This window comes from Rhinolophus sinicus, linkage group LG04 (assembly GCF_036562045.2).
Source record: "Rhinolophus sinicus isolate RSC01 linkage group LG04, ASM3656204v1, whole genome shotgun sequence".
NCBI lineage: Eukaryota > Metazoa > Chordata > Mammalia > Chiroptera > Rhinolophidae > Rhinolophus > Rhinolophus sinicus.
In genome coordinates, this window is record NC_133754.1 from 183599734 (window position 1) to 183624275 (window position 24542).

The 24542-nt window shown below is 53.1% G+C and overlaps 1 protein-coding gene across 1 annotated transcript in view; it reads left to right on the top strand.

Annotated features, from left to right (window-relative positions):
• The window catches only part of PRRX2 (paired related homeobox 2), a 40545-nt gene extending 16243 nt beyond the window's left edge, over positions 1–24302 (top strand). The window contains exons 2-4 of the mRNA XM_074331173.1: positions 21652–21839; positions 22469–22647; positions 23822–24302. Of these exons, the coding sequence (XP_074187274.1) occupies positions 21652–21839; positions 22469–22647; positions 23822–23957 (503 nt within the window). The 3' untranslated portion in view covers positions 23958–24302. The remainder of the gene's footprint in view (positions 1–21651; positions 21840–22468; positions 22648–23821) is intronic.
• The last annotated feature ends 240 nt before the right edge of the window (positions 24303–24542 follow it).

The window sequence follows — 24542 nt, forward strand, 5'->3', positions numbered from 1 at the left end:
GGGACCACCCTTTGCCATCTGGTCCCCTTCTACCAGGGCAGGCATCTGTGTCATGGAGGACCGCCCTGTACTCCCTTTTCCTGGGCTAACAGTGCTCATTTGGCCTTGTAGGTCTGTCCGTCTCCCACAGAATCTGAGCAGTCTCTGCCCTGGGCTGACCACTGGCAGGTGGCCATGGAGGTAGCTTCAGAAAGGGGCCATTACTATCCTGGCCTAGGGTGCTGGGTTGGTTGGGTTCTTACTGGGCCTAGGACCGGTAGCAGCGTCCCCTTCCCATTACATCACACGTTAAGTGGAAAATACACTTTATTGCAGAGAGCGGTGGTAGACTTTGGTTGTCCAGTTGACATGCCATCATGTGAGGTCAACATGTCATTAACCGTTTGTTAATCACCGTTCTGCATTGTATTTTGGAACCAATAAAAAATTGCATTTCAGGTCTCCCATTTTTCTGGGCCTTTGTTAAAGCTTCTGGGCCTTAGGCATGTGGGCCTAAAGGCTTAAACAGAGCTGGGCTGTGAATCATCCATCCATCCATCCATCCATCGTTTACTGAGCAGCTACCTTGTGGCAGGCACCACTATCAACACAGAGGAAAAGAGAGGGACAGAGGGAAACAGTCCAGATGAGTTTAATGAGGGATAGTGAAGTCATTGGGGGAGGCAGATGGGTCCCCAAGCCTTTCTGGGGCACTTAGGGGAGTGGTGCCTGAGGGAAGAAGTGAAGACTGGGTTGGGCTTTCTGATGAGGTGGGAAAAGTACTCCAGCCAGAGGGAACAGCACGTGCAAAGACAGGAAGTAACAGAGTGTGGCTGGTGGGAGGCTCGTGGGGGGCAGGGGAACCAGATGAGGTTGGGGTGGGGGGCGGGTCCTGAGACTGGAATCTAGGCTCGGGTCTGGTGTGTTGGCTCTTCTCGGGTCTTGCTCAGGACAGGGTCAGAACTCGCGTAAGGAAAGTGAGGCACCAAGGGTACAAAACCATCAGGGCTGTCAGGTGCTGGGTGGCCGTCTGGGACAGCGCCTCCTTCACTTGTGCTTTCTCAGTTTGGAGTTTGTTCCCATCAGCTGCCCCTCCTCCACCCGGCGCCCCCTCCCCTCCTCTCTGAAAAAGCTTCAACATCCTGATTTTTTGAGTGGGGGCGGGTGGGGCTTGCAGAATGCTAATGAAATGAGAGGTGCCCAGGTGGGGGCCAGGCCAGGTTAGGGGAGAATTAAGCAAATGCACCCAACCTGTTGCTTTTTCTATTTGATTGGTGCTGGCTGAGGGACAGCCGCCTGCAGTGCAGCCCCCTGAAGAAGGGGGTGGGGGAATATGATGAGGGGTGGGCAGGCTGCTGCTTCAGTCCTGGGAGCCTGGGAGATATGGGCTGTCTTGGGCATTCAGGGGGTGCTTCATGGGACGAAAGGGGCAAAAATGGGGCCTGTGGCTTGGCAGGGAGCTTGGCCTGTCCAAGCTAAACTCGTGCTTGTCAGCCACAGTGACACCGTGGGTCCCATGTCTTGGCCACTTTCCAGACATCATCCCACGGGATCCTCACAGCAATCCACAAGTGATGTGCTATAAAGACAGGGAAACTGAGGCCCAGAGTGGTGAAATGACTTGCCAAAGTCCCAGAACCCGCAGCCTGACTCGCAGCCCCTTTTGGTCACCGTACCTGAGCCCATGGAATCACTACAGCCCAGTTGTGGAATTATTACATCCATGGAATTATTACATCCACTGAGGTTTGGGGAGCAGAAAGGTAGAGTGGCCCAAGAGATAAGGGCAGATGGAGTCCAGCTTTCATCCCGCTGCACAAGCCTAGGCAGACCACATCAACCCTCCGACCCTGTTGCCCCTTTTGGGAAGCAAGTAATGACCGTAGGCCCCTCGACACCGTTACTGAGGGGGGATGAGAAATGGCGTTGAGGACTGGGAAGGGTCCCATGATGTGAATGAGGGTTGTTTGAAAAGCCACCCTGGACCCAGGCCCTGTGGTATGATACTGGCCATGAGATGCCCCCCCTCAGTCTCTGCCCCTCTCTCCGTGCCTTCCTCCCCTCCCCAAGCATGTGCAGTAGCACATCAACCTCACATTTTCCCAAGAAGCTCCATCGACAGCAGGACAAGGTCTATTTGGCTCTGAAGGAGAAAGGCCAGGAGGGGTTCCCTGGGTGCATATTTCTGCAATTCTGTCCACCTCTGTTCAATTACATGGAGCCCAAAGAGGCACCTGGGAACTCACAGCCCAGTAGGGCTTGACACAGGGAACTAAGCCTAGAGGCCAGTGTGAGGGGCTGAAGCAGACAGATGCACAAGGAGTTCTGCGCACCATGGGGGGGGGCTTTCTAAGTGGGGTCTTGTAGGATGAGTAGGAGCCTACTGTTCACCACTTCATGCCACGCCACCCTCTGCCTATGTGTCCTTGGGCCTAGCATACCCCTCCCTTCTCATTCATAAAGTGGAATGGAAAGTGCCTGCTCTGCTGAGACTCCCCAGAAGTTATGGACACTGAGGGTCTCCCAGGAAGAAGGTGAAGCATACATGAGGCCAGGAATGTTCCATGTTGTTGGTTTTCAAGATGCCACGGGGCTTAGGGGTCCCATGGCACAGGGAGACACTGCTGTGCCCCTCAACACACTCCATCTCCTCTCCAAATCACTTCTCCTTCAAGCTTCTCTTCCTCGTCCACCCCCAGCTCTTCTCTGAGCCCCTAGAGCTCTCGTGTCTTCAGTAATAAGCCTGCCGCTTATTCTGATTCCTGACTCTGCCACTAGCTAGCTGGATGACCTTGGGCAAGCCTTCACTCTCCTCATCTGGAAGAGAGAAATAAATGATAATGTTTGTCTCCCATGGTGGTGCATTTAGCTCAGCGCCCCCCACACAGGAATTGCTCCTCACACCTCCAGAATCCATCCCTATTTCCTGATCTCCCTCCTCATACCGGCACTTGGTTACCTGAGTTATTGCCTGTGACAACCCTGGAGGAACGTAGATCCCCATTTTGCAGATGAAGAAACTGAGGCTCATTTTGGGTAAGTGGCCTGTGGCCATGATTCAAGGCCAGTCTGATGCCCAAAGACCATGCACTTGGCATTGGCAGTGAGTGGTTCTCAATCCTGGCTATATAATAGCACTACCTGGAGAGCCCTCAGTGAATGCTGATGGCCAGGCCCCACCCAAAACTTGCTGAGTCAGATTCTTGAGGGTGGAGAGTGGGTGGGGCTTGGCATCTTATTTTAAAAGCTTCACCTTCTCCCTCCCTACCTCACTCCCCCATGATGACACTGAGCAACTAAGGCTGAAGATCCCAGTTCCTCCTTGCTGCCTCCATTTCTCCCACCTTACTCAGCCCATCCTCCCCTTCCCCTTGGCCTCTGTTTTGGGGAAGGGGGGGGGTGCATCACCCTTTCCCTGATAGTGAGTGTGAAACCTGCGGACCTGAGTTTTGTCTGACAGGACTTTTTAGCCCTCTGGCCCACACTCTTGAGGGTAACAACTCACTTTAGAAAGGCCCCCAGTACTCAGAACAGGTGATGTGAGACGCACACCTTGCATCAGGTTTCTGGGAAGGATCTGAACTCTGATGACAGGGGAAGCAGCATCCGGGGACTTGACAGGCCTACCCAAGGGCAGGGGGGCTGCTGGCCTGGGACAGACATGGCTGTCAGCATCACTACAGGAAACCGGGACCTCGTTTCCAAATCCACAACAGGCTCTACCCCGTGATGCCAGCTCTGACAAAACACCCCCAAACATGGGTAAGGATGAGAGGCAGTTGTCAACACTAAGACCACCTTCCTGAGATGGGTGGGAAGTTGCCGTGGTGTCCTAGTGCCAGCTCGTCCTGGCTCACGATAGGCAACTGTTCATCTTTCAGAATTTTGAAAGCTTGTTGTCAATTACAGGTGCTCGCAAATGTTACATTGAATACACACACTTATACAAATTACATTTAAAACAAAGGCAATATATACACAAAACTCACCTCTTTCTAGTCATTTTACTACATGTTACCGTTATTTATGTTCTTGGGGCTGTGTCTAAGCTATCTGAACAGTGGGGATACTAATACTGGTGTGTGTCTGCGCATCTCTCCCCAATTTTGCCTTCATTATGTCACATTGCAGCTAGAAATTGGCTTTGGTGGAAATACTTATACTCCAGAAATTGGCAAACATTATAAATTAAGGGTCCCGCCTTTGAAAGAACTGGCTGTTAAACATTTACCAGCACAGCACAAGCTCTAAAAGGGAGTTCCCATATAGCCCCGACCCTCATACACTTGCAGCCTCCCCTACTGTCAATAACACCCTGCCTCAGAGCAATGAAGTCCATGGGTTTGGGCAAATATATAATCACAGATAGCCACCCTTATAGTATCATACAGAATAGTTTCCGTGGCCTAAGAATCCTCTGTGGTCCGGTTATTCATCCTGTCCCTTGCCCCCAACCCCTGGCAACCACTGATCTTTTCACTGTCTGCATAGTTTTGCCTTTTCCAGAATGTCACGTAGTTGAATCATACAGTCTGTAGCCTTTTCAGACTGGCTTCTTTCACTTAGTAATGTGCATTTGAAGTCCCTTCATGTCTTTTCATGGCTTTATCGTTGATTTCTTTTTATTGTTGATTAATATTCCACTGTCTGGATGGACCACAGTTTATTTATGCACTCACCTGCTGAAGGGCGTCTTGCTTGCTTCCAAGTGTTGGCAATTATGAATAAAGCTGCTGTAAACATCCGTGGGCAACTTTTGGATGGACATTAAGTTTTCAGCTCCTTTGGGTAAATGCCAAGAAGTGTGATTGCTGGATCGTATGGTAAGAGTTGGTTTAGTTTTATAAGAAACTGCTAAACCGTCTTCCAAAGTGGCTGGACCATTTTGCATTCCCACGGACAATGAATGAGCATTTCTGTTGCTCCCCGTCCTCACCAGCATTTGCTGGTGTCAATGGTCTGGATTCTGACCATTCTGATAGGTGTTTAATGGTTTCTCACCGTCGTTTTCATTTGTACTTCTCAAATAACATGTGATGTGGGGCTTTTCATATGCGTATTTACCATATGTATATCATCTCTGGTGTCTGTTAAAGTCTTTGACTCATTTTTTAAATCGGGTTGTTTGTAATTTAATTTTGTAAAAAAGTCTTTTTCACTGAGGATAGTCTTAAAAACAAGTGTTCTCATGGTGCCAAACTTGCCTTGCCAACATTACCTAGCAAGTATGTGCAGGAAGTGAAATATTGTCCCGATTTTAAATCTGCCAGAGGAGGTTGGGTAATTTTTCCTACTACCACCAACGCCCTGGACGAGGGTTTGCACCCTGGCAATGCCAGATTGCTGCTCATTTATTTGCTTAAAGGCTGACTCTCTTCAAGTGTACTACTGTGACCCACATGGAACTTCCCAATGAACGTGTTGGGGGCTGAGGCCTGGTGTGATGGTGGCACCGTGGTGCTGTTTCCTGTGTCTCTTGAGGTGGTAAGAGCCCTAAGTGGGGAGTGAAGCCCATGTCTCCTCTCTGGCTTTGTCTGGAACTTTCCCTGCGCCCTTGAGCAAGTCATGCCTCCTCTCTCGGCTCCATCTTCTGCTTCCTTAGAACGAGGACACTGGAATCAGGCTCAGGACTGGCAAACATTCACTTCCTTGTCAGACCCCCCTTAGGAAGGAGCCCATGGCACCCAACGCTGATTAACCAGGGCTCCTCAGAGTCCCCCTGAACACAGTGTTCCCAGCAGCGACTGCCTTTGCGGAGGCAGGAGGCAGAAGTGGCAGATGCCTTGTAGGATGGGCTTCCCTCCAAATTCACTGTCACTTGCCTGTTTGGTTTGGTTTTTACACCCTGGCCAGTGCTGGTTAGCCCTGGCCAGTGGCCTGGCCTTCACTCCTCCCCAGCCCACTGGGGAAGGGGCCAGTCTTACCCTGGTGGGAGGCTGAGAGCTGGGTCAGGAGCCCCCAGTTTCCTGGGGCCTCCTCTTCCTGCCCCATACTGCTCCTCCCCCCCCCCCCACTTGATCGGGCAGTGGGGGTGGGGCAGGGGCCCTATCTGCTGGGAACCTTTAATGTGGGACTTGGCTGGAAAGGAAAAAAGACTCTCCCTGTCGGTTTCCAGTCCCTGGGCACGTTCACAGGGCCATTACAGAGCTTATTACCTCCAGGCTGGGAACTTTTTAAAAGTGTGGTTTTGTTCTAAAACCCAGAATTTTTGACAGCCCGAGTTAATAAGCCCCCCAAGTGAATTCAGAGGGTATTAATGGGGAAGTTCTAAACAGAATTCCTTCTCCGTCGTGTAAGCACCTCAGAAAAAATGCTCTTCCCCCCATTTAAGGGTGAGTGTGGCACTTTGATGTGGGCCCGTGTCCTTATAAAGTCCCCTCTGAGGAGGGGGAAAGCGAAAATGAAACCTGGAGCCAACAAATTACTTGCAATTTGCAAGCGCATGCTCAACCTATAGGGGCTAAAGGCCGGAATAGAAACAAACAAACAAACAAACAAACAAACAAACAAATAAATGCGAGGACGGGAGAGACCCCCCCACACACACTCACCAACCCGCTTTAGCCCACTCCTATTGATGACCCTTTCATCTAGGATGGGGACTGTTCTGAAATATCACAGCTCCCTTTCAAAAGCAAAACGCGTCATATACCCTTGAATAATAAAAAGGAGCTTCTCAAGCAGAGCATTTCTCTCGCGAGCAAGAGTGGCCCCAGGAGTGCACCCTCCAAGTTCAAGGTTTACTATGGAACGAATATGTATAAGCAGCTGTGAGGTCCCACATTCCTGGAGCGTCCCGCGGAGCCTTACTGCCCCCAGGTGCTTGGGTGGGAGGACCAGGTATTAAGGGAGCAGGTTGCAGCTGAGGAGAGGTCCTCTGAGAAGGGGAGGAGGGCCCCAGGTGAAGGGGAGCGCTGCTGCCAACTTTGGGTGACCTTGTGTTCTAGGTGTGTGCGTTAGGAGTTGAGAAGGGAGCACAGCCCGGGGCAGATCTGCCTGGGAGCTGGAGTCCAATAGCCCTGCTCTGTGGTCTTCTTGCCGTGGGACCTCCAGCCTGTTTCCCCAATAGTGAAATGTGGTGGGGGATGGTGGCAGCGTACTTGCCTCTTCGAGTGACTGTGTGCAGAGAAGCGCCGGTGACGCGCCCAGCCCAGCCCTTGGCCCGCGAGCCGCGCGGGGCACGTGGGAACCGCCCGTTACTAACTGGAGTTGGATTTCCGTGAACTTGGTTTCCCAGGATGGGAAAGGGCAGTCCTAGCTGCAACCCGGACCTAGTGGTGACTGGGGAGCAGGGGTGAGGAGGGAGGTGTCGAACCTGGAGGGCAGACGGGCGGCAGGAAGACGAGGGGGAGGCTAGGCGATGCGCCCGCGCCCCCTCCTCCGCCCGCGCCCACCCCTCCGCGCCGCGCCCACCCCGCACTCACACTGGGCGGCTGGGCGGCGGCGGGCGCGGGCCGCGCGGGGCTGGGCGCGCCGATCTATTAACGTCTGTGTGTCTGGGCCGCGGGTCTGCGGCGAGGCAGGCGCCAGGGGCTCGCCTGGAACCAGATGTGCCGCGGCGCCGCTCTGGCCGCCACCGGCGCGGCGCACTCGCACGCACGGGCTGGCGCGCACATGGCCGGGCGGGGCGGCCGGCGGCCGGCGCGCCGGACCCGGCACCCCCTGGGTTTCGGGGTCGACCCCAGACCCGCTTGTGCGTGAAAGAGACCCCGCCCCCACCCACCAGCTACGCGCCAATAGCACCCCGCCCAGATGGGAAAGTGACCTCCTGCACGTTGGGCTGTCCCGGGTGGGGTCCGCCTCTCCCGCCTCTCCCGCCTCTCCCGCCTGCCCTGTCCCCCGGGAGGGAAAGATGGCCTCTCAGAAAGCCCAGGCTTCCCAACACCCCCTTCCAAGGGCTACAGACTTTTCCCGCACTCCCACCCCCGCCCCCAAGTTTGTTTTCTTAAGTTTTTGTGTTAGATTTTTTAAAGTTCTGAGTCAGAGCTTCCCCTAAGATGAAGAGTTTGGCTACACTGAGAAATGCCAAAACGGAGGGAGGGAGAACAGGAAACGGGGTAAAGGAAATGTAGGGGTTGGAGGCTTTGAGACATGCGTTCGGAAGGGGGCTTTTCACCCACCTGGGGAAATACAAGGATCGCGTCGAGAACTGTCCCAGCTTGGCACCAAATCTGCTTCAAGCACAAGATAGTCCCCAGCCCTGGCTGCGGGTCAGCAGCTTGCCCCGCCCCACCCCACTCTCATGGCCGCCTTGAGGTGCTCTGCTTTTCCGGACCACCTGCTTCCCTCTCTGGATCTCTTCTGGGATCCTGTGAAATGAGGGGCGGGGGCCACAAAGCACCCTGGTCTCGCCCAGGCAGGACGAGAAGAGAGGTTAGGAAGGTGGGGGTGGGGTGGGTGTGACGGGACACTGGTCAAACTTAGATAGAGGCCGCACAGAAAGCACAGAGGAGGGGGAGGACGTAGGGACAGGGCGGGGCTGAGGGGACAGCCTCCCCAAGGCCTTTGGGCTTGAGGCCGTCCCTTGTTTTGCAGCCCTGCCCCCATGCTTTCCAGAAGAGTGTTTCACAGAAAACCTTTGAAGGTATGTGGAAAGAGTGGGTTTTTCTCGCCTTGCCGTCGTCCTTGTTCTGGAAGTGGGGAGCTGATATGCTGCGTGGGGGGCAGGGGTTGTCAGCTCCATAAACAGCAACACTGGAAGACCACGCCTCTCTTAGGTGCATGTGGGGTGAGGTAGCCTGCACCACCTACGGGGTCCTCGGGCCTGGGCAGAGAGGGCTGAGACCTGGGCGACCACAGCTTTGGCCGTGTGTCCGTGCTGTGGTAGATGCTCCCTGTCATCGCTGCCATCCTATTGGAACCATCAAATGCTCACTTCACGAGGAGCAGTGACAGACTCAAGGTCACAGAGCTGGAAAGTGGAGGAGGTGGGATCCCAGCCCAGACTGTCAAACTCTGGAGACCAGACTTTGGGCTTGGGATCAAATCCCCATTGCATTTGGAGGCTCAAGCAACAAGAAGGTTTGTTCCATCTTTAGGAAGTAAAGGGAGGGTCCAGTTGGAGAGGGGATTAGGATAGCCAGCTGCCGGCCCCTCCAGGGCGGGCTCAGCAGACGGGGCTCCAGCCCAGCGGCCTCCTAGTAGCTCCTCCCCTTCTCTGTGGCAAGACTATGCCCCATTCCTCTGACCTGGAGCATCTGCAAAGGCAGACCGAAGCCTTTCCCTTTGGGAGGGGATTTTTCTGGCTTGTGCGCTCGTCCCCAAATTTAAAAAAAAGAACACAATAAAGACATTAGTTTCTGTAGATAGGATGGTCAGGTAAGTGGAAAGCTTATAAGAGTTTACAGCAATCTAGATAAAGTGGGTGAAAGTCTTCATGTGTTTAGGTAGACAGACAATTGGGAATACCTCCCTATCGGGACCCAAATTCCATTCAGTCGTTCAGATATTTAGTCTTTCAATATTTATTGAGCATATACTATGTGCCAGGCACTGTGCCAGGTGTGAGAATAAAGAGATGAGTTCGGTCTGTGATTGCGGCAGGGCTTCCTGCCGGGTCCGTGGAGTTTCTCCTGAAGCATCCGTGAAGGCTGGACCCCCCCTCAGGCACCTCCAGGGCATCAGAGCATCCCTTTGGAACAAGCTTCCCAGGGAGTTCCAAAGAAAATTGTCACTGGACAGCCCTTTGAGAAATCTGGAAATCTGCTGTCAGCCCCTCCTCCGGGCCCACTGGGTGGCAAAGAGGGCAGGGCAGGCTCCCAGTCGTAAGAAAAGCTGCCTTCAAATGTTAGCAAGGTGGTCCTGGGAAGAGTCCCCATGTGCTGCCCCTGACAACCCAGGACAACCGGGGAGACCCACAGGGAGAAGGATCATGGCTCACTGTAATGGAGATTTTTCTAGAGTCAGGGTTGGCTGTTGTTCAGGGGTGTGACTGGGAATGTACGGATGGCTCTGTGCCTGGGCTCTGAGTGTGCAACCCCCTGGTGACGCTGGGACACAGGCGACCACCCTGCTGCCACACAGCAGGGCATCAGCAGACTTGAGGGCACCAGGACCCACGAGCCTGGAGTGTGGGTGTGGTCAGAGCACTCAGATGTGTTTAAGGAGAGAGAAGTAGCCGGCTAAGCCACATGACATGGGAGTGGGCTCTGCACCAGATGTCAGCACTCATCCTAACTCCAGCAGGCATTGGCCGTGGGCTTCGAGAGGCCGTCTCCTTCTACGTGGGAGAGGAAACCCCACATTGGGTCCTTACCCGCAACTTCACCTTGGTCTGGAAATGGTTAATAAGGGCCACTTTTCTTCAGATACCAGCCACTTTGGGGACAAACAATCTGGACATAACCCCTGCCTCAGGGCTGCCAATCTGTGTGACCTTGGTCAGTTACTTCACCCTCCTGAACCTCACTGTCCCCAGCTCAGAACAAAGCTTAATAGCAGTGCCTTCCACATTTTAGAAGGCAGGGCTTTGTAACCCAGTGCCAGGCACATAATAAAAGTTTAGTAAGTGAAAGCCAAAAAAAAAGGGGGGGGGAGTGGGGAATAGGCGTCCTTCTCTCCTCACCACAGGTCCAAGCTGTGGTCAGGAGAGTGGCAGAAACACTCAAGGCAGCCTTTGGAACTTCGCTGAGCCGAGTCTCAAACTCACATTTTCCAGCATGCCTGGAACTCACAAATGGGTCATAAAAACCTCCAGCGGGGCTTTAAAGGTCAGCCTCGCTGGGAGTGCAGCATTGTCCAGAGCCAGGGTCACGGGAGGTCCCACAAGCCTCAGAAGAGGGGCCTTTGTCTCCGCTGCTTTCCAGGGCGAACCCCAAGATGGAACCCCAAGGTGGAACAGGCAGAGGGGCAGATTTTTCTGGAGCAAAAAAAAAAAAGAAAAGTGAAACTGACCCTCCAGGGGCGGCCGGTTAGCTCAGTTGGTTAGAGCGCGGTGCTCTTAACAATAGGGTTGCCGGTTCGATCGCCGCATGGGCCACTGTGAGCTGTGCCCTCCACAACTAGATTGAAACAACTACTTGACTTGGAGCTGATGGGTCCTGGAAAAACACACTTAAAAAACACACACAACAAAACTGACCCTCCATCAAGCTGACTTTTTAGGGTGGAGTCCGTGGACAGGATTGAGAATCTATGAACTGTCCCCCCCAAAGTTGCATGCAAACTTTGGTGGGCACCTGTGTTTTTCTGGGGAAGCGTTCATAGAATTTCTCAGATTCCTCCTCAAGGGGTTCACGATCAAAGTAGGGGGAGAACCAAGGAGCCAGGGCCTCGGTTTCACGTGGGGAACATAGCAGTGGGGGTAATGGTCATCTGTGCCACCCTGCTGTGACCAAGGGTGCTGCGGAAAGCCCTGGGCGGGCCCACCCTCCCTGCCGCAGGTTGTAGGTACCGCCCATGCGCCAAGGGTAAAACTGGGCCCAGGAGGGGAGCTGTCTTCACTAAGGACACCCGGAGGGGATGCTTTCCTCGTTCTCAGAGGCCTGAGTGGGCAGCCATTTGCTCTGCTGCTTGGCCTTCCCAACTGTGCCCAATTGCTGGGTCAGGGATCTGCTCCCCCCACCCCACCCCCACCCAGGGAACAGAGAGGGAGCAGGAAGGAGGAAGATGTGTGTTCTCAGGGCTCGGACCTCAGTGGGCAGAACTTGGGGTCCCATTGCCTTGCTTGGCCTTTGGCCAAGTAACTGCTCCTCTCCACGCCTCAGTTTCCCCATCTGCAAAAATGAAGGGCTCTGACAGATGACCTGTAAGGTCCATTCAGGTCTGAGTCCTTGAGACGGCAAGAATAACAACAGGCTTGAGACCCCAGAAATGTTTGCAGGTTAGTTTCAGAACCAAGCCACAGGAAATTGAAACATCTCTGCCCCCGGCCACCAGCCGTCACCTTGATTCCCAGGTGTTGGCTGTGGGCTTTGAGAGGCCCGGGACCCCTTCCCTGGGAGAGGAAACCCCATACTGAGCCCCGAGCAGCGACTTCACCCTGGTCTGGAAATGGTTAATGAGGGCAGCTTTCCTCCAGATACCAGCCCCTTATTAAAATGTAGGTTTTACAATAAATTTGGCATTTGGCCACCAACCTTAGATTAAAACCAGACGCCAACCCCCTTCTTACACCAAATTTTGAGCAGAGAGCTGCTCGTCTTTCCCCTAAATGACTCTCGACACCCATCCACCCGGCACCCTCTCTCCTGCCAGGTGCCTCTACTCCCTGGAGCTTGGTTTTGGGGTCTCAGGAGCAGAGGGGACTGGGCTGACCACAGACGTGACCGGAGGAGCCTGGAAGTTTGAACCCCTGAAAGCAGTTAAGCCCCGGAGGCCTTGGAGCTCCTGGGGGCCCCACAGCCTTGGAGATGGTCAGCTGTATCTGGCCTTTGTCCTGTGGCCCTTTCTGTGCCTGAGAATAGGACATAAATGTTCTCTGTTCAATAGCTTCATTCCTGCTCCCCTCTGGGGCCTGATAAGCATGTTTTTCAAAGGCTCCTGGACCTCGTTTTTAGCCTCGCCTATCCTCACCCCCTGGCTTCTGCCAAGTGGGCTTGCCACGGCAGCCCCCACCCCTCCTCCTGGCTGCTCTCTTAGTGAGGGTTTCCTCAAAGACGCCCCCCACCCAGAGCAGCCTTGGGGTTCCCCAGCGGGGCTGCGTCATCATCTGGGCCTTAGCGTCTTATCTCCCATTTCTTGTCACTCCCCTCCCAGTGTCCCCCTCAAGCATTCAGGGGATGTCCGTGCTATTCTCTGCCAATCCCTGTGTCTCTCTCCAGCTTCTCCCTATTTTCTGTGCGTTTTTAAATAACAACTTTATTGACCTATAACTCACATACCATACAATGCACTCATGAGAAGTGTCTAATCCAGTGATTTTTTAGTATATTCATTTGTACAACCATCACCACAATCAATTTTAGACCATTTTCGTCACCCCAAAAAGAAACCCTGCATCCTGTAGTCATCACCCTCCAAACCCCTCCTGCCCTGGCAACCACTAACCAACTTTCTGTTTCTATAGATTTGCCTGTCTGGACACTTCGTGGAAGTGGAGTCACACATTATGTGGCCTTTTGTGAGTGCCACTGACTTCTGTCACTCAACATAGTGTTTTCAAGGTTCATCCATGTCGTGGCATGGGTCAGTACTTCATTCCTTTCTACAGTCGAATAATATTCCATTGTGTGGATGGACCACATTTTATTTACTAGTGCGTCAGTTGATGGGCATTTGTTTTTTTTTCCTTTTTGGCTATTACGAATAAGACTGCTGTGAACATTTGTGTACACATTTTCATGTGGATATATGTTTTCATTTCTCTTGGATAGATACCTAGGAGTGGAACCGCTGGATCATATGATAATTCTATGTTTCACCTTTTGAGAAACTACAGGCTGTTTTCCACAGTAGCTGCACCATTTTGCATTCCCAGCAGCAGTGCATGAGGGTTCCAATTTCTCCACATCCTCACAAGTAGTTGTTATTGTCCATCTTTTTGGTTCTGGCCATCCTAGTGGGTGTGAAGTTGCATCGCATTGTCATTTTGATTTGCATTTCCCTGATGGCTAATGACGTTGGGCATCTTTTCATGTGCTTGTTGGTCATTTGTATGTTTTCTCTGGAGAAATGTCTATTCAGATACTGTGCTCATTTTTTAATTGCATTATTTGACTTTTTGGTGTGGAATTGTAAGAGTTCGTTATATTTTCTATACAAGTACCTTATCAAATATATGATTGGTAGGTATTTTTCCCATTCTGTGGATTGTCTTTTCACTTTCTTGATGGTGTTCACAAAAGTTTTTAATTTTGATGACGTCTGATTTATCTTTTTTCTTTAGTTGCTTGTACTTTCGATGTCACATCTAAGAAACGATTGCCTGGCCCTTTTGAGGGTAAAGGGAACTGGCTTTAGAAGCTGAGATGTCCCATCTTTTTCGGGAATGAGGCATTCCTTCATTTATGTAATCATTCATTCAGAAATATTTTTGAAACCAAACTTCTTGCTCAGTTCTGGGGATACAGCAGTGACAAGGCAAACCCAGTCCCCACCTCCCTGGAGTTTAGACTCAAGTGGCAGAGACAGGCATGACACAGACAACTGAAACAGAAGAACGACTTAATCACAGATGTGTAGGAGAGGGACAGGACCCAGGAGCCTATACCCAGGAGACCCATCCTGGTCTGGGGGCTGGAAGAGCCTCTCAGGACAGCCAATTTAGGCTCAGACTAAAGACGGGGTAAGCATTCACCAGGCAAAAGGGGTGCAGTGCTCCAGGCAGAAGAACAGAATGTGCAAAGGCCCTGAGGTGGGTACGAGCTCATGCTGCCTGAAGGCAGATCCCCTTGGTGCACTGGCCCCTCCACTGGAGTTTCTTGGAGGCTTCATAGGCCCTGTGGAAGTGTGGACAGCACACCATGTTCTTCGTGCATGAAAGGGAGAGGCTTCAGACCCCAAAGCAGCGTTGCAGCTGCCTCCAGGGCTCTGCCGAGGTTTCTAGGGGCCATGTGAGCAGCGGTCCCAGGCTGGGGTAGCCCATGACCCCGGCTTCTTACATGCTTCATGCTTCACTGAGGCCTGTGAGGCCTTGGGCGTGGATGGGGGCCCCACTGTGTCTTCCCTCCTCACCTTCCTTCCTGACATGTTTTCTCCTTCTCCAGACTGTAGCTATAAAAACGTGTCAGCACCTTGGGTTTTGGTTCACAATTAATGAGGTGAAACATCCTTGGAAGGGTAGGGGGACGGTGGCTGGCAGTGGCTGACCCCACCCCCACCCCCTGCCCCAAGCCCAGTCCTCTGCCCTGTGGACATGATGTCACATGACTTGGCACTGGTCAGACAGGCCTTTATGGCTCCATAAGAAGGACCCTGGACCCTGGAGACAGCCCAGGACAGAGGACCAGCTCTGAAATCTCACCACACCCTTCCAATGCCTCCTTGTTTGTTCATTCATTTGTTCATTCATTCAACACTCAAAAAATATTTGGGAAGAGTTGAGCTTGGGTCAGGCCCTATGATGGTCCCACAGACAGAAAACAGTAACTTCCAGTCCTTGACAGACAAATGACCCCACCACTTACCCCACAGTGTGATAGAGCAATGATGGGGGGAGGGGTCCCGGACGGCTTACTGGAGGAGGCAGTGTCTGCTGAGACCTGAAGATGAGCCAGGGAGGGAGAGAAGTTGCAAGCCCAGGAATGTTTGAGCAGGGGTCCACGGGTGAGAGGGTATGCGTGTCCAGTGTGAGCACTACCTCAGAGTGGCCGTGAACGCACACAGCAGCTCTGAAACCTCCGAAGGACCCGGGTCCTGGCTCTGCCCATTGGGGTGGCCTGAGTGGCTCCACCCAGTGGGGAGAGCCAGAAGCCTTCAAGAGAAGGGCTCTATCCTTCTGTCATGTTCACGCCATGATCTGTCCAGGGCTGGGTTGGGGCTGGGGCTGCGTCCTCCCTTCCTTATCCCTGAAAGTGGCTACCAGGGGTGTGTCGAGAAAAGAAAGGGCCTGGGGTTTGCAAGGGGAGGGCTTTCACTCACTGCGTGACCCTGGGTAGGTCCTGGTCCCTCTCTGGGCCTCCCTCCGTCTTCTCTGTAAGGCAGAGACAGCCTGCCTGCCCCTCTTGAGGTTGTTGGGGATCTCCTGGGAGGTGACACTGGGAAGTCGGCCTGTGCAATCTCACCAAAGAAACTGAGCCCCTCCTCTGTGCCTTGTTCCTGGTCCTCAGTGTCCGGGACTGAGGCCAGCTGGGCCTGAGATAAAACCAGCTCTTGAGCCCCTTGCGTGGGATTCTGGCCTGAGTGGGGCTGGCCTCCTGGGGAAACCTCCGGAAGCCCCTGGGAACCCCCGGAAGCCCAGGCTCCCATCTCCAGAGGGCTCCAGGAACCATGCACGTTTTGTCTCCCTCCTCCCACGTCCTGTCTGTCCTTCCTTTCTTCCTTCAAATATTGCTGGCCTGACTCAGTGCCAGGCCTGACCCTGGCCTTGCTCTTGCAGGTCTCACAGGCTGTGCAGTCTATACGCCTCCCCCTCCCAGAAACCCTCTGGCCCAAGTATCCAGCGCATACCCCAGCTCCAGAAATGCCGTTGCTGCCTTTAGCATCCCTCCTCTTGATTGTTCCGTACACCCTAAGCCCCTGTAGTGACCCTCAGAATCACAGTGCATAAGGACCAGGGTTGGGGATACTCTTTGGGCCAGCTGCCACTGCCAAGGTAGTTAAGAGTCTGGGTGCTGTGCTGATTTGCAGGTTCAAATCCCAGCTCTGGCTTTAATAGCCACATGGCTATGGAATGTTGCTGAACCCCCTGTGCCTCAGTTTCCTCATCTGTAAAATCAGACTCAGAGCCCCCCATGTAGGGTTATTATGAGGGGTTCCTATTAGTCCCATTTTTCAGTGAGATTTCAGGGTTAAAGGGTTCTCCCACGGCCACTCTCCTCGTGAGCTGGGGCTGACCCGAGAGCCTAACCCAGGGCGTCCTGTGTCCTTAACCACTAGGCTATATTGTGTCCCACTTCTTACGTGAGGCGGTGAGAGTCCCGCTTGGGTCTCCCCTAGTAGCATATAGGTCCTCAGAGATGTCCAGGCAGCAGCTGAGGACGCAGTTTCCAGAATTCCTGTGTGAGCCCTTCTCCCAGAGGTCCTTCAAAGGAACCCAAATCTCTCCCAAAAGACCTGGGGTGTTGGGGGAGCCGCGGGTCTTTGCTAGCCTCTCCCCACCCCCCACCTCCACTTCCTTCCTAAGACTTTCCTGGCTGTAAATATTTCTGCAGCTTCGAAGCTCCTTTGACCATGGCCCAGTGTTAATTTGTTAAATCCACATCAAGGTCCTGGGGACCCGTTGTTTATTTTTGTGAACGTGTTGGCAGAGATCATGTTGGGGGGAGGGGGAGGCTGCTTATTTGGTCAGAATAAATGCTAATTAATAAAAGTTATTTATTTGGGTTGGAGCTCACCACGGCCCTGGGGTCAGGCGCAAACTGACTATTTGAAGCAAAAACAAACACAGAGTGTCTCTGGACGGCTTGAGAAAGGCAGAAACGAAGAGGCTGGGTTTATTTGTCTTGGGAAGAATTTGCAGTTAACTCCCTCCAGACTATTTAGGCCCTTAAATTACACGGAATAAGAAAAACCATGGGTGCAGGGGAGAGCAGCCAGGAACACTTGATCATTTGGCTGAGAGCACAGTTTTTAAATGTCTTTGGCCCGCAGTCAGCCAAATAAATGGTATGTGTGAAATAATTTAATGGCAGAAAACTGTGCACCACTCATTTTTTTTCCATTGTAATATAATCGGGACGAAGTAATTTTGGTTTTAAGGGAGAGAGAGCGTGGCAGGCCTCCCCCATCTGAGTACGTTTATCTCTTCCCCAATCCAGCCCCTCACAATAGCATGTAAATAGCCAGTGTAAATGAAGGACGTTTTGGGGCTTTATTTTTAATCCCAGAGGAAAGCAGAACTTTTATTGAACAAAGGGAAACTTTGGGCACAGCCGGACTTGGATGAGCAGGCCTCAGTGCTCTGCTGGCCTGAGGCTTAGAGAGTGTTTGTTTTCCGAATGCTTTAAGCCCAAGCGTGCAGTCCCCAGAGAAACCCACGCGCCCACCACAACATATTTCTCGGGAGTGATTCAGGAACTTAGGGTAACGAGTATCCTGCACATCCGCTGGGAAGCAGAGGTCAGCCCTGGAGCCCTGGCTGAGTCCAAAGCTGTGGGTTCGAGTCCTGGGTCACCTCTGAGATGCTGCCTGAGTCTTCCTCAACCTCGCCGGCCTCTCCTCAGCCTTTGCCCACTGGAGGACAGTGGGACCATCTTTAAACTGCGGGCTGGGGTGAGGGAGGAAAGCCTGTCTTCAGGCACCAAGCCACATGCATTCAAGCCATAATGCGAATGAGCAACAAGCATTTATCGAGCAATTACTATGCTCTGGCACTGAGTTAAACTCAGCTCGTCACAGAGACTTTGTGTGACCTTGGGCAAGCCACTGCCCTCCCAGCTCCCAGAGGTGAGGTCTTCCTTTAGAACAAAGCAGTGCCCAGGGCGCCCTTGCCATGGGCTAGCATGGGGACTCAGGGGCATTTCCTCACTAATGAGATGACGTGAACCTGAAGACCCCTCCTTGTGGCGTCTCCCAGAGGTGGGACTGAGAGGGAGACAGCGCCCTAGGAGCGAGGTAGATGAGGGAGGAGACCACCACGGAGCAGGGCTCACAACCTCAGCCGGCTGAGCCCTTTAATAGACGTGGATTCCAAGCTCAGCTGCATGACCTTGGGGAAGCCACCCAGAGCCTCAGTTTCCCTGTGTGTGAAATGAGTGGGTCCGGGGATGCCGTCAGCAGCTAGCAGCATATGGAGCGCTGGGCACCACTCCAGCCCAAACTGACTTTCGTTGAGCACGGCCCATCCTAGCTGCCTTGATGGGAACCCCAGAGAGAGCTAAGTCCACCACTGTGGAGACCAGCTGTTGTCAGGGGAGGGTCTGCGGTTGGGGGGGGCAGTAAATGCCTTTGTGTGAGGGTTTTGGCTCCAAGTCACCACATAGTTTGGAGAAAGAGTGGGGTTGTTTCTTCCGGTGCCCACTTGGCGGGGCGAGCGCTGCAAAATGGTTTTCATTTAAACACCTTCAGTTTTGAATTGCTCAGAAACTTCCCGAAAAAGTCTCCTTTTTTGGCTGAAATGCCTTCTGCGTTGGGTGTGAGCCCAAGCAGCATTGCCTGAAGGGAGGCGGACATTGGCTCTGCAATGGCTGGTGTTCCAGAAGCTTCTGTCCCGCTGGGCTATTGATCACCACCCGGTTTTCAGCACTCGGGCCCTTGTTGTTTTGGTTTAAGGTTTCTTCCCGCTCAGGGGGATGGGGGTTGGGAGGTGGAGAAACGTTCACGGGCCCTAGACATTCTCATCCATCTTCGCCTTTTCTTGGAGGAAAGGGGTGAGGAGTGAAGACTAAGCCAGTCCAGGAGAGGAGGCCGGCTTGCATGGGGCCACTCTGTGTTCCCAGCCACTGCCTACCCACCCCCATGTGTGTCCCGTGCGTTTGCAAGTCAAAGCACTGAACGTGAACTCCTGATGAGCCATCTAACCCGGGGTTCTCATCCTCAGCAGCGTGAACGTTGTGAAACATAATTCTTTGATGTGGGGGCCTGTCCTGTGTATTGAGGAGTATTTAGCAGCATCCCTAGCTTCTAGGCACCTAATTTTTTTTTTTTTTTAAGATTTTATTGGGGAAGGGGAACAGGACTTTATTGGGGAACTGTGTGTATTCCAGGTCTTTTTCCAAGTCAGGTTGTTGTCCTTTCAATCTTAGTTGTGGAGAGTGCCGTTCAGCTTCAAGTTGTTGTCCTTTCTGTCTTAGTTGTGGAGGGTGCAGCTCAGCTCCAGGTCCAGTTGCTGTTGCTAGTTGCAGGGGGTGCAGCCCACCATCCCTTGCGGGAGTTGAGGAGTCGCACTGGCAACCTTGTGGTTGAGAGCCTGTGCTCCAACCAACTGAGCCATCCGGGAGCTTAGCAGCAGCTCAGCTCAAGGTGCCCTGTTCAATCTTAGTTGTTGGGGGTGTAGCCCACCTTCCCTTGCTGGAGGTCAAGGAGTCGAACAGGTAACCTTGTGGTTGAGAGCCCACTGGCCCATGTGGGAATCGAACCGGCAGCCTTCGGAGTTAGGAACACGGAGCTCCAACCGCCTGAGCCACTGGGCTGGCCCTCTATCCTAATTTTGACCATCAAAAATGTCTCCAGATATTGCCAGATGCCCCCTGGAGGCAAAATTGCCCTCAGTTGAGAACCACTGGTCCAAACCCAGCTGTGAGGTCATCTTGCCCCAGGCACCCTCCCTGATTCCTGCCTGACAGCCCCCTCCCCACCCCACAACCACTTACCAGTTTCATGAAACAATCTAGCCTCAGATCGAATCAATTGGTTGCTTGAGAGTCAGTAAACCTGGCTAAACTGGGAGCTTGTTTGAAAGCAGGGGTTGAGTGGTATCCATCGCAGGGCCTGGAATGTTCTAGATGCTCAGCTGAACAAATGCCCAGCACTGTGTGAAGAACATAGGATGTACAAAGGGAATGTGTAACTGGGGAAGCAAAAATACAAGGTATAGACTAAATTCCAAAAGGCTGGCAACATGCTCTGTTGGCCAGACTGGGCAAAATAGGCTTTCCATACACTGGGGGAATTTGGCCACATCTAGCGTCGCACTCGTTGGCCCAGCGACCCTACTTTTCTAGGACTCTGTCCCAAATATGCACCGGCAAAAATGGAAAATCATGTTTGCACAAGGTTATTCACTGTGGCATTCCTTTGATTGCAAAAGATTGGAAACACGCTGAGTGCCCACCCCTAAGGCTCCGGTGAGTGATTGGCAGCTCAGTTGCATGACCCAGGGCTGTGGGGCTGTGAAAAGGAACGAGAGTGATTTCTGTGCCCCGGATGGAGGAAGCCCCGGGATCTATCATGAAGGAGGAAAAAGTGAGGTGCAGAATAGTCCATGGAATGCTGCCTGTTGATAGAAGAAGGGGAGAAAATATGTGTATTTTATTATATTTGCAAAAAGCAATCCTGGAAGGATAAAGCCAAGACTAATTTAAGAACGGGGTGCCTACAAGTGGAGGGAGAGGACAAGAGGAAACAATGAGTAGAGAAAACAACCCAAAGAGAGAGGGTGAGGTTTGTTGTGTCGGGTGGACCAGTATCTGGAATATTATTAAGTAAAAATCAGCCCTTGAAGCACCAGCGTGTTCAGCGTGATCTCATGCTTGTAAATTTTTTAAAATGCACATTTGCCATCTTGTAAAGCCTGGGGAGTTGGGGGAGGGGATTTTTTGTTTTACTTTATACGCTTCCTTCAGTCTTTGAATCTGTTACCGTGACAAACAGTGACATTACTTTGTTATTAAAATACACATTTTTAATAAGAAAATCAGATACACAAGGAGGTGCTGACCTGGGCAGTGTTCTAAGTGCTGGGTGAGTGAAGCAGGGAGGAAGGGATCCCATGTAGACTCAACTGGTCCGGGAGGGCTCCCTGGAGGAGTGGGCAGTGAGCTGGGCCCTGGGGGATGAAAGGTCAGCATTTCTGCCCTTGGATAAAATTTAAATGTGGAAATAGTAGCTGAACATCCTCCTTCCTTCTCCCTCTGTAAATTGGGAGCGACAAGGATAACAGCATGTGTTATGGGATTCCTGTGAGCACCCCATTATCTGTGGGGGCTAAAGAACCTGCACGCGGTGGGCCCTAGGAATTGTGACTCTTACGGCTCTTTACTATGTGGTATTATAATTCAACAACAAATATCGATGGAGGGTTTACCACGCCCTAGAACCTGGGCCAGGTTCCGAGGACACTCAAGTGTCCCCTGGCTCCACAGGATAGGAGCCTGGTTGCTTTTGTTCATTATACCCCCGGGGCCCTAGCACTGTGCCTGTCGCAGAGTAGGTGCTCAGCAAATACGTGCTGAAGAATGAATGAATGGACGGATGAACGAAGGAGTGAATTAAAGGGAGATGCTCCTGCTGGGGCTGGACCACCCCTCCACAGGGGGAGCCCTAAGAGCTCAGTGCAAATTGCTGAGCAGGTGCCTGAGTGGTGACCTTGTCGGCGCCTCCGGGTGCAGAGGCGTCCTGGCTGGGCTGGGGGCGCTACTGGCATCCGCCTCACCTGTCCTCCGCCCTGCTGACCCTCGGGCTGCTCCTCCGCAGGTGAGTGTCCCAGTCCCGGGCGCAGCGCCGCCGCCAAGCGGAAGAAGAAGCAGCGGCGGAACCGCACCACGTTCAATAGCAGTCAGCTGCAGGCGCTGGAGCGCGTGTTCGAGCGCACGCACTACCCCGACGCTTTCGTGCGCGAGGAGCTCGCCCGGCGCGTCAACCTCAGCGAGGCGCGCGTCCAGGTGAGCGCTGCCCACCCGTGGGTCACCAGTGGGGCCGTGCGGCCACCATCTCACCCAGAGTTAGGGATTTGCTGAGGTGAGGTGTTTCAGAGCAGAAACATCTGAGGTCAGGAGGGCTGAGGTTCAAATCTAAACTCTGCCACTTACTAGCTGTGTGGCCTGGAGCAAGTTACTTAACCTCTCTGTACCTTAGTTGTCTCCCTGTGAAATGAGAATCACATGGGTCTATTTTATAGGGTTCTGAGAATTAAATGAGTTAATATATTTGTAAAGTGATTAGAATAGTGCCTGGCACAAAAGATTTTGCTAAATAAAAGTCGTTTGAAAGTGTTAAGTGCTTACTCTGTGCCAGCTCTCAGCTGAGTGCTCGGCACACACCTCTCTCATTACATCCTCACAACAACTAGTGCTCATTAACTCATTCCTTCATCCATTCACCTGCCTATTCTCCAACTCAGACTTAGCCAGCAGCAGGTACCACCTATCAACCCCATTTTACAGGTGAGAAAACTGAGGCTTGGAGAGGGTACGTTGCCAGTCCAGGGTTGGTGGACACACACTGGGTCCAAAAACTTGGGTCCCCATTTTCAGCCAGCTGCATCCTGCTCCCTATTCTCTCCCGCCCCCAGGTCTGGTTTCAGAACCGCAGGGCCAAGTTCCGCCGAAATGAGCGAGCCATGCTGGCCAACCGCTCCGCCTCGCTGCTCAAGTCCTACAGCCAGGAAGCTGCCATCGAGCAGCCGGTGGCTCCCCGGCCCACCGCCCTGAGCCCAGATTATCTCTCCTGGACAGCCTCGTCCCCCTACAGGTGAGAGCTGGTACCGCTTCAGGTCGGGTGGGGGCGCCGCCAGGGGATCCTATGGGATGTGTCAGGGCCTAGACTCCTTTGAGCATCTGAAGACAGCTGTGAATGGTGCCGAGGAGCGCCTTGGACTGGGGGTCCACCAAGTGGTGTGTGGGCAAGTGTGTGTGTGTGCTCATGAATATGCACATGTGGGTGTTGTAAGAGTATACACGTATGAGCATGTATGGACACGTGTGTGCATGATTGTCTAAGTGTGTATGCATGTATCTGTGAGTGCTCAAGAATGTTTGTGCACGCACATACGTGCACACATGAATATGTGCATGAATGTGGAGGGGTGAGAAGATGAGGCCTGTCTGGAGGGGAAGCAAAGAACCCATGTCACTCTAAGGAAGCTGAAAACCTGTAGAAGGTTTCTAGGCTGGCCCAAGGGCCCCAGCACCCTGTGTTGACCCCCCTGGCAAGAAACTGAGGCCGGGAGACCTGGGAGATTAGCCTCCCTGTCCTGGGGACCTGGCTGGGGTCCAGAGACAAGTTTTGGGGCAGTTTCCCCTTAATCAAAGCTGGGAAAAGGCTCTGAGGTGGTAGGTGAGAAGGAAGAGGGAGGAGGTGCTAGGGAGCTGGGTTTCTGTTCCCCGCAACTCGAGGGGGTGCCAGCCACCCCTTGGTTTGTGTGAGCAGCTCTGCTGCAGCCCTGGTCTGGTGGAAGATGAGATCCAGCGGTTGGCTTGTGGAACTGGAGCCCTAGACATGACCACGTTAGCCTCAGAGCTCTCCCAACCTACCCCCTGCCCTGTCCTTACCTGGGGCAGGGAACACCCAAGAGGCATTCTTAAATACAGCTGTGTGTTTATTCACCTCCATCCTGCTGCTCACCAGCCCCAGTGCAGGTGCTGGGGATGAACAGGACCCAGGCCCTGCTCTCAGGAAGCTCCTGGTCCAGTGAGGAATGCCCACAAACCCACTGGGGCGGCTCCATGTCCTAGTGCTGGCAATGGGGGCTTCTGTCTCCTCCCTAAATCCTGCAGCCCCGGTTCACACCCACCCCCAGGGGAAGGTTTCCCAGGACAACAAGCTGAGGAGGGGAGGCAGAAGGGCCGGCGCTGACAGCCAGAAGTGGTCAGCTCCAGGCGGCATGCCAGACACACCAATATGTCCTTGTGTTTTGTCATCCCAGTACGGTGCCACCCTACAGCCCTGGAGGCTCAAGCCCCGCGACCTCAGGGGTCAATATGGCCAACAGCATTGCCAGCCTCCGTCTCAAGGCCAAGGAGTTCAGCTTGCACCATAGCCAGGTGCCCACGGTGAATTGATGGCCGGCCCCACCAGGACCCAGCTGCCTTCCGGGTCTACAACAACAGAAAAGAGGGCAGACACACAGGAAAGTGACCTTCTCCTGTCCGCTGTCCCCAGGACAGGCTGGTAGGCCTGTCCTGGCCCTTCTCTCCCGCCCGGACTCCTGGGCCCGAGAGGCTGCTGAGACACCTGAAGCCTGGCTCAGCCCCTCGTCCGTGGCCACCTGGAGACTTTGGCCCATGACCCTTGGAGGGGATGGGCCAGAAAGTGGAGCAGAAGCTCACCAAGGACCTCACTTACTTTGTGTATTAAAACCAAATAGCTTTTGTCTTTAAGAAATAAAAAATTTTTAAGCCCTAAAAGGTTGCGGGAGGGCAGATAAGAGCAGCAAACTAATTAAGAGCCGGCCATGTGGGGCGCTGCTCTGGCCTGCAGCAGCCATGGTGATTTCCCTGGGTCTGGCTCGAACCAGCAGCCAGCAAGGCCAGCTGCCCTCATATCTGTGTCTTCTTCTGAATGAAGTCCTCCATCACCCTGCAGAGTCCCTGGGGTGGAGAGTGGGATAGGGGGACAGAGACCGGCCCCAGGCTCCATGGAACCCA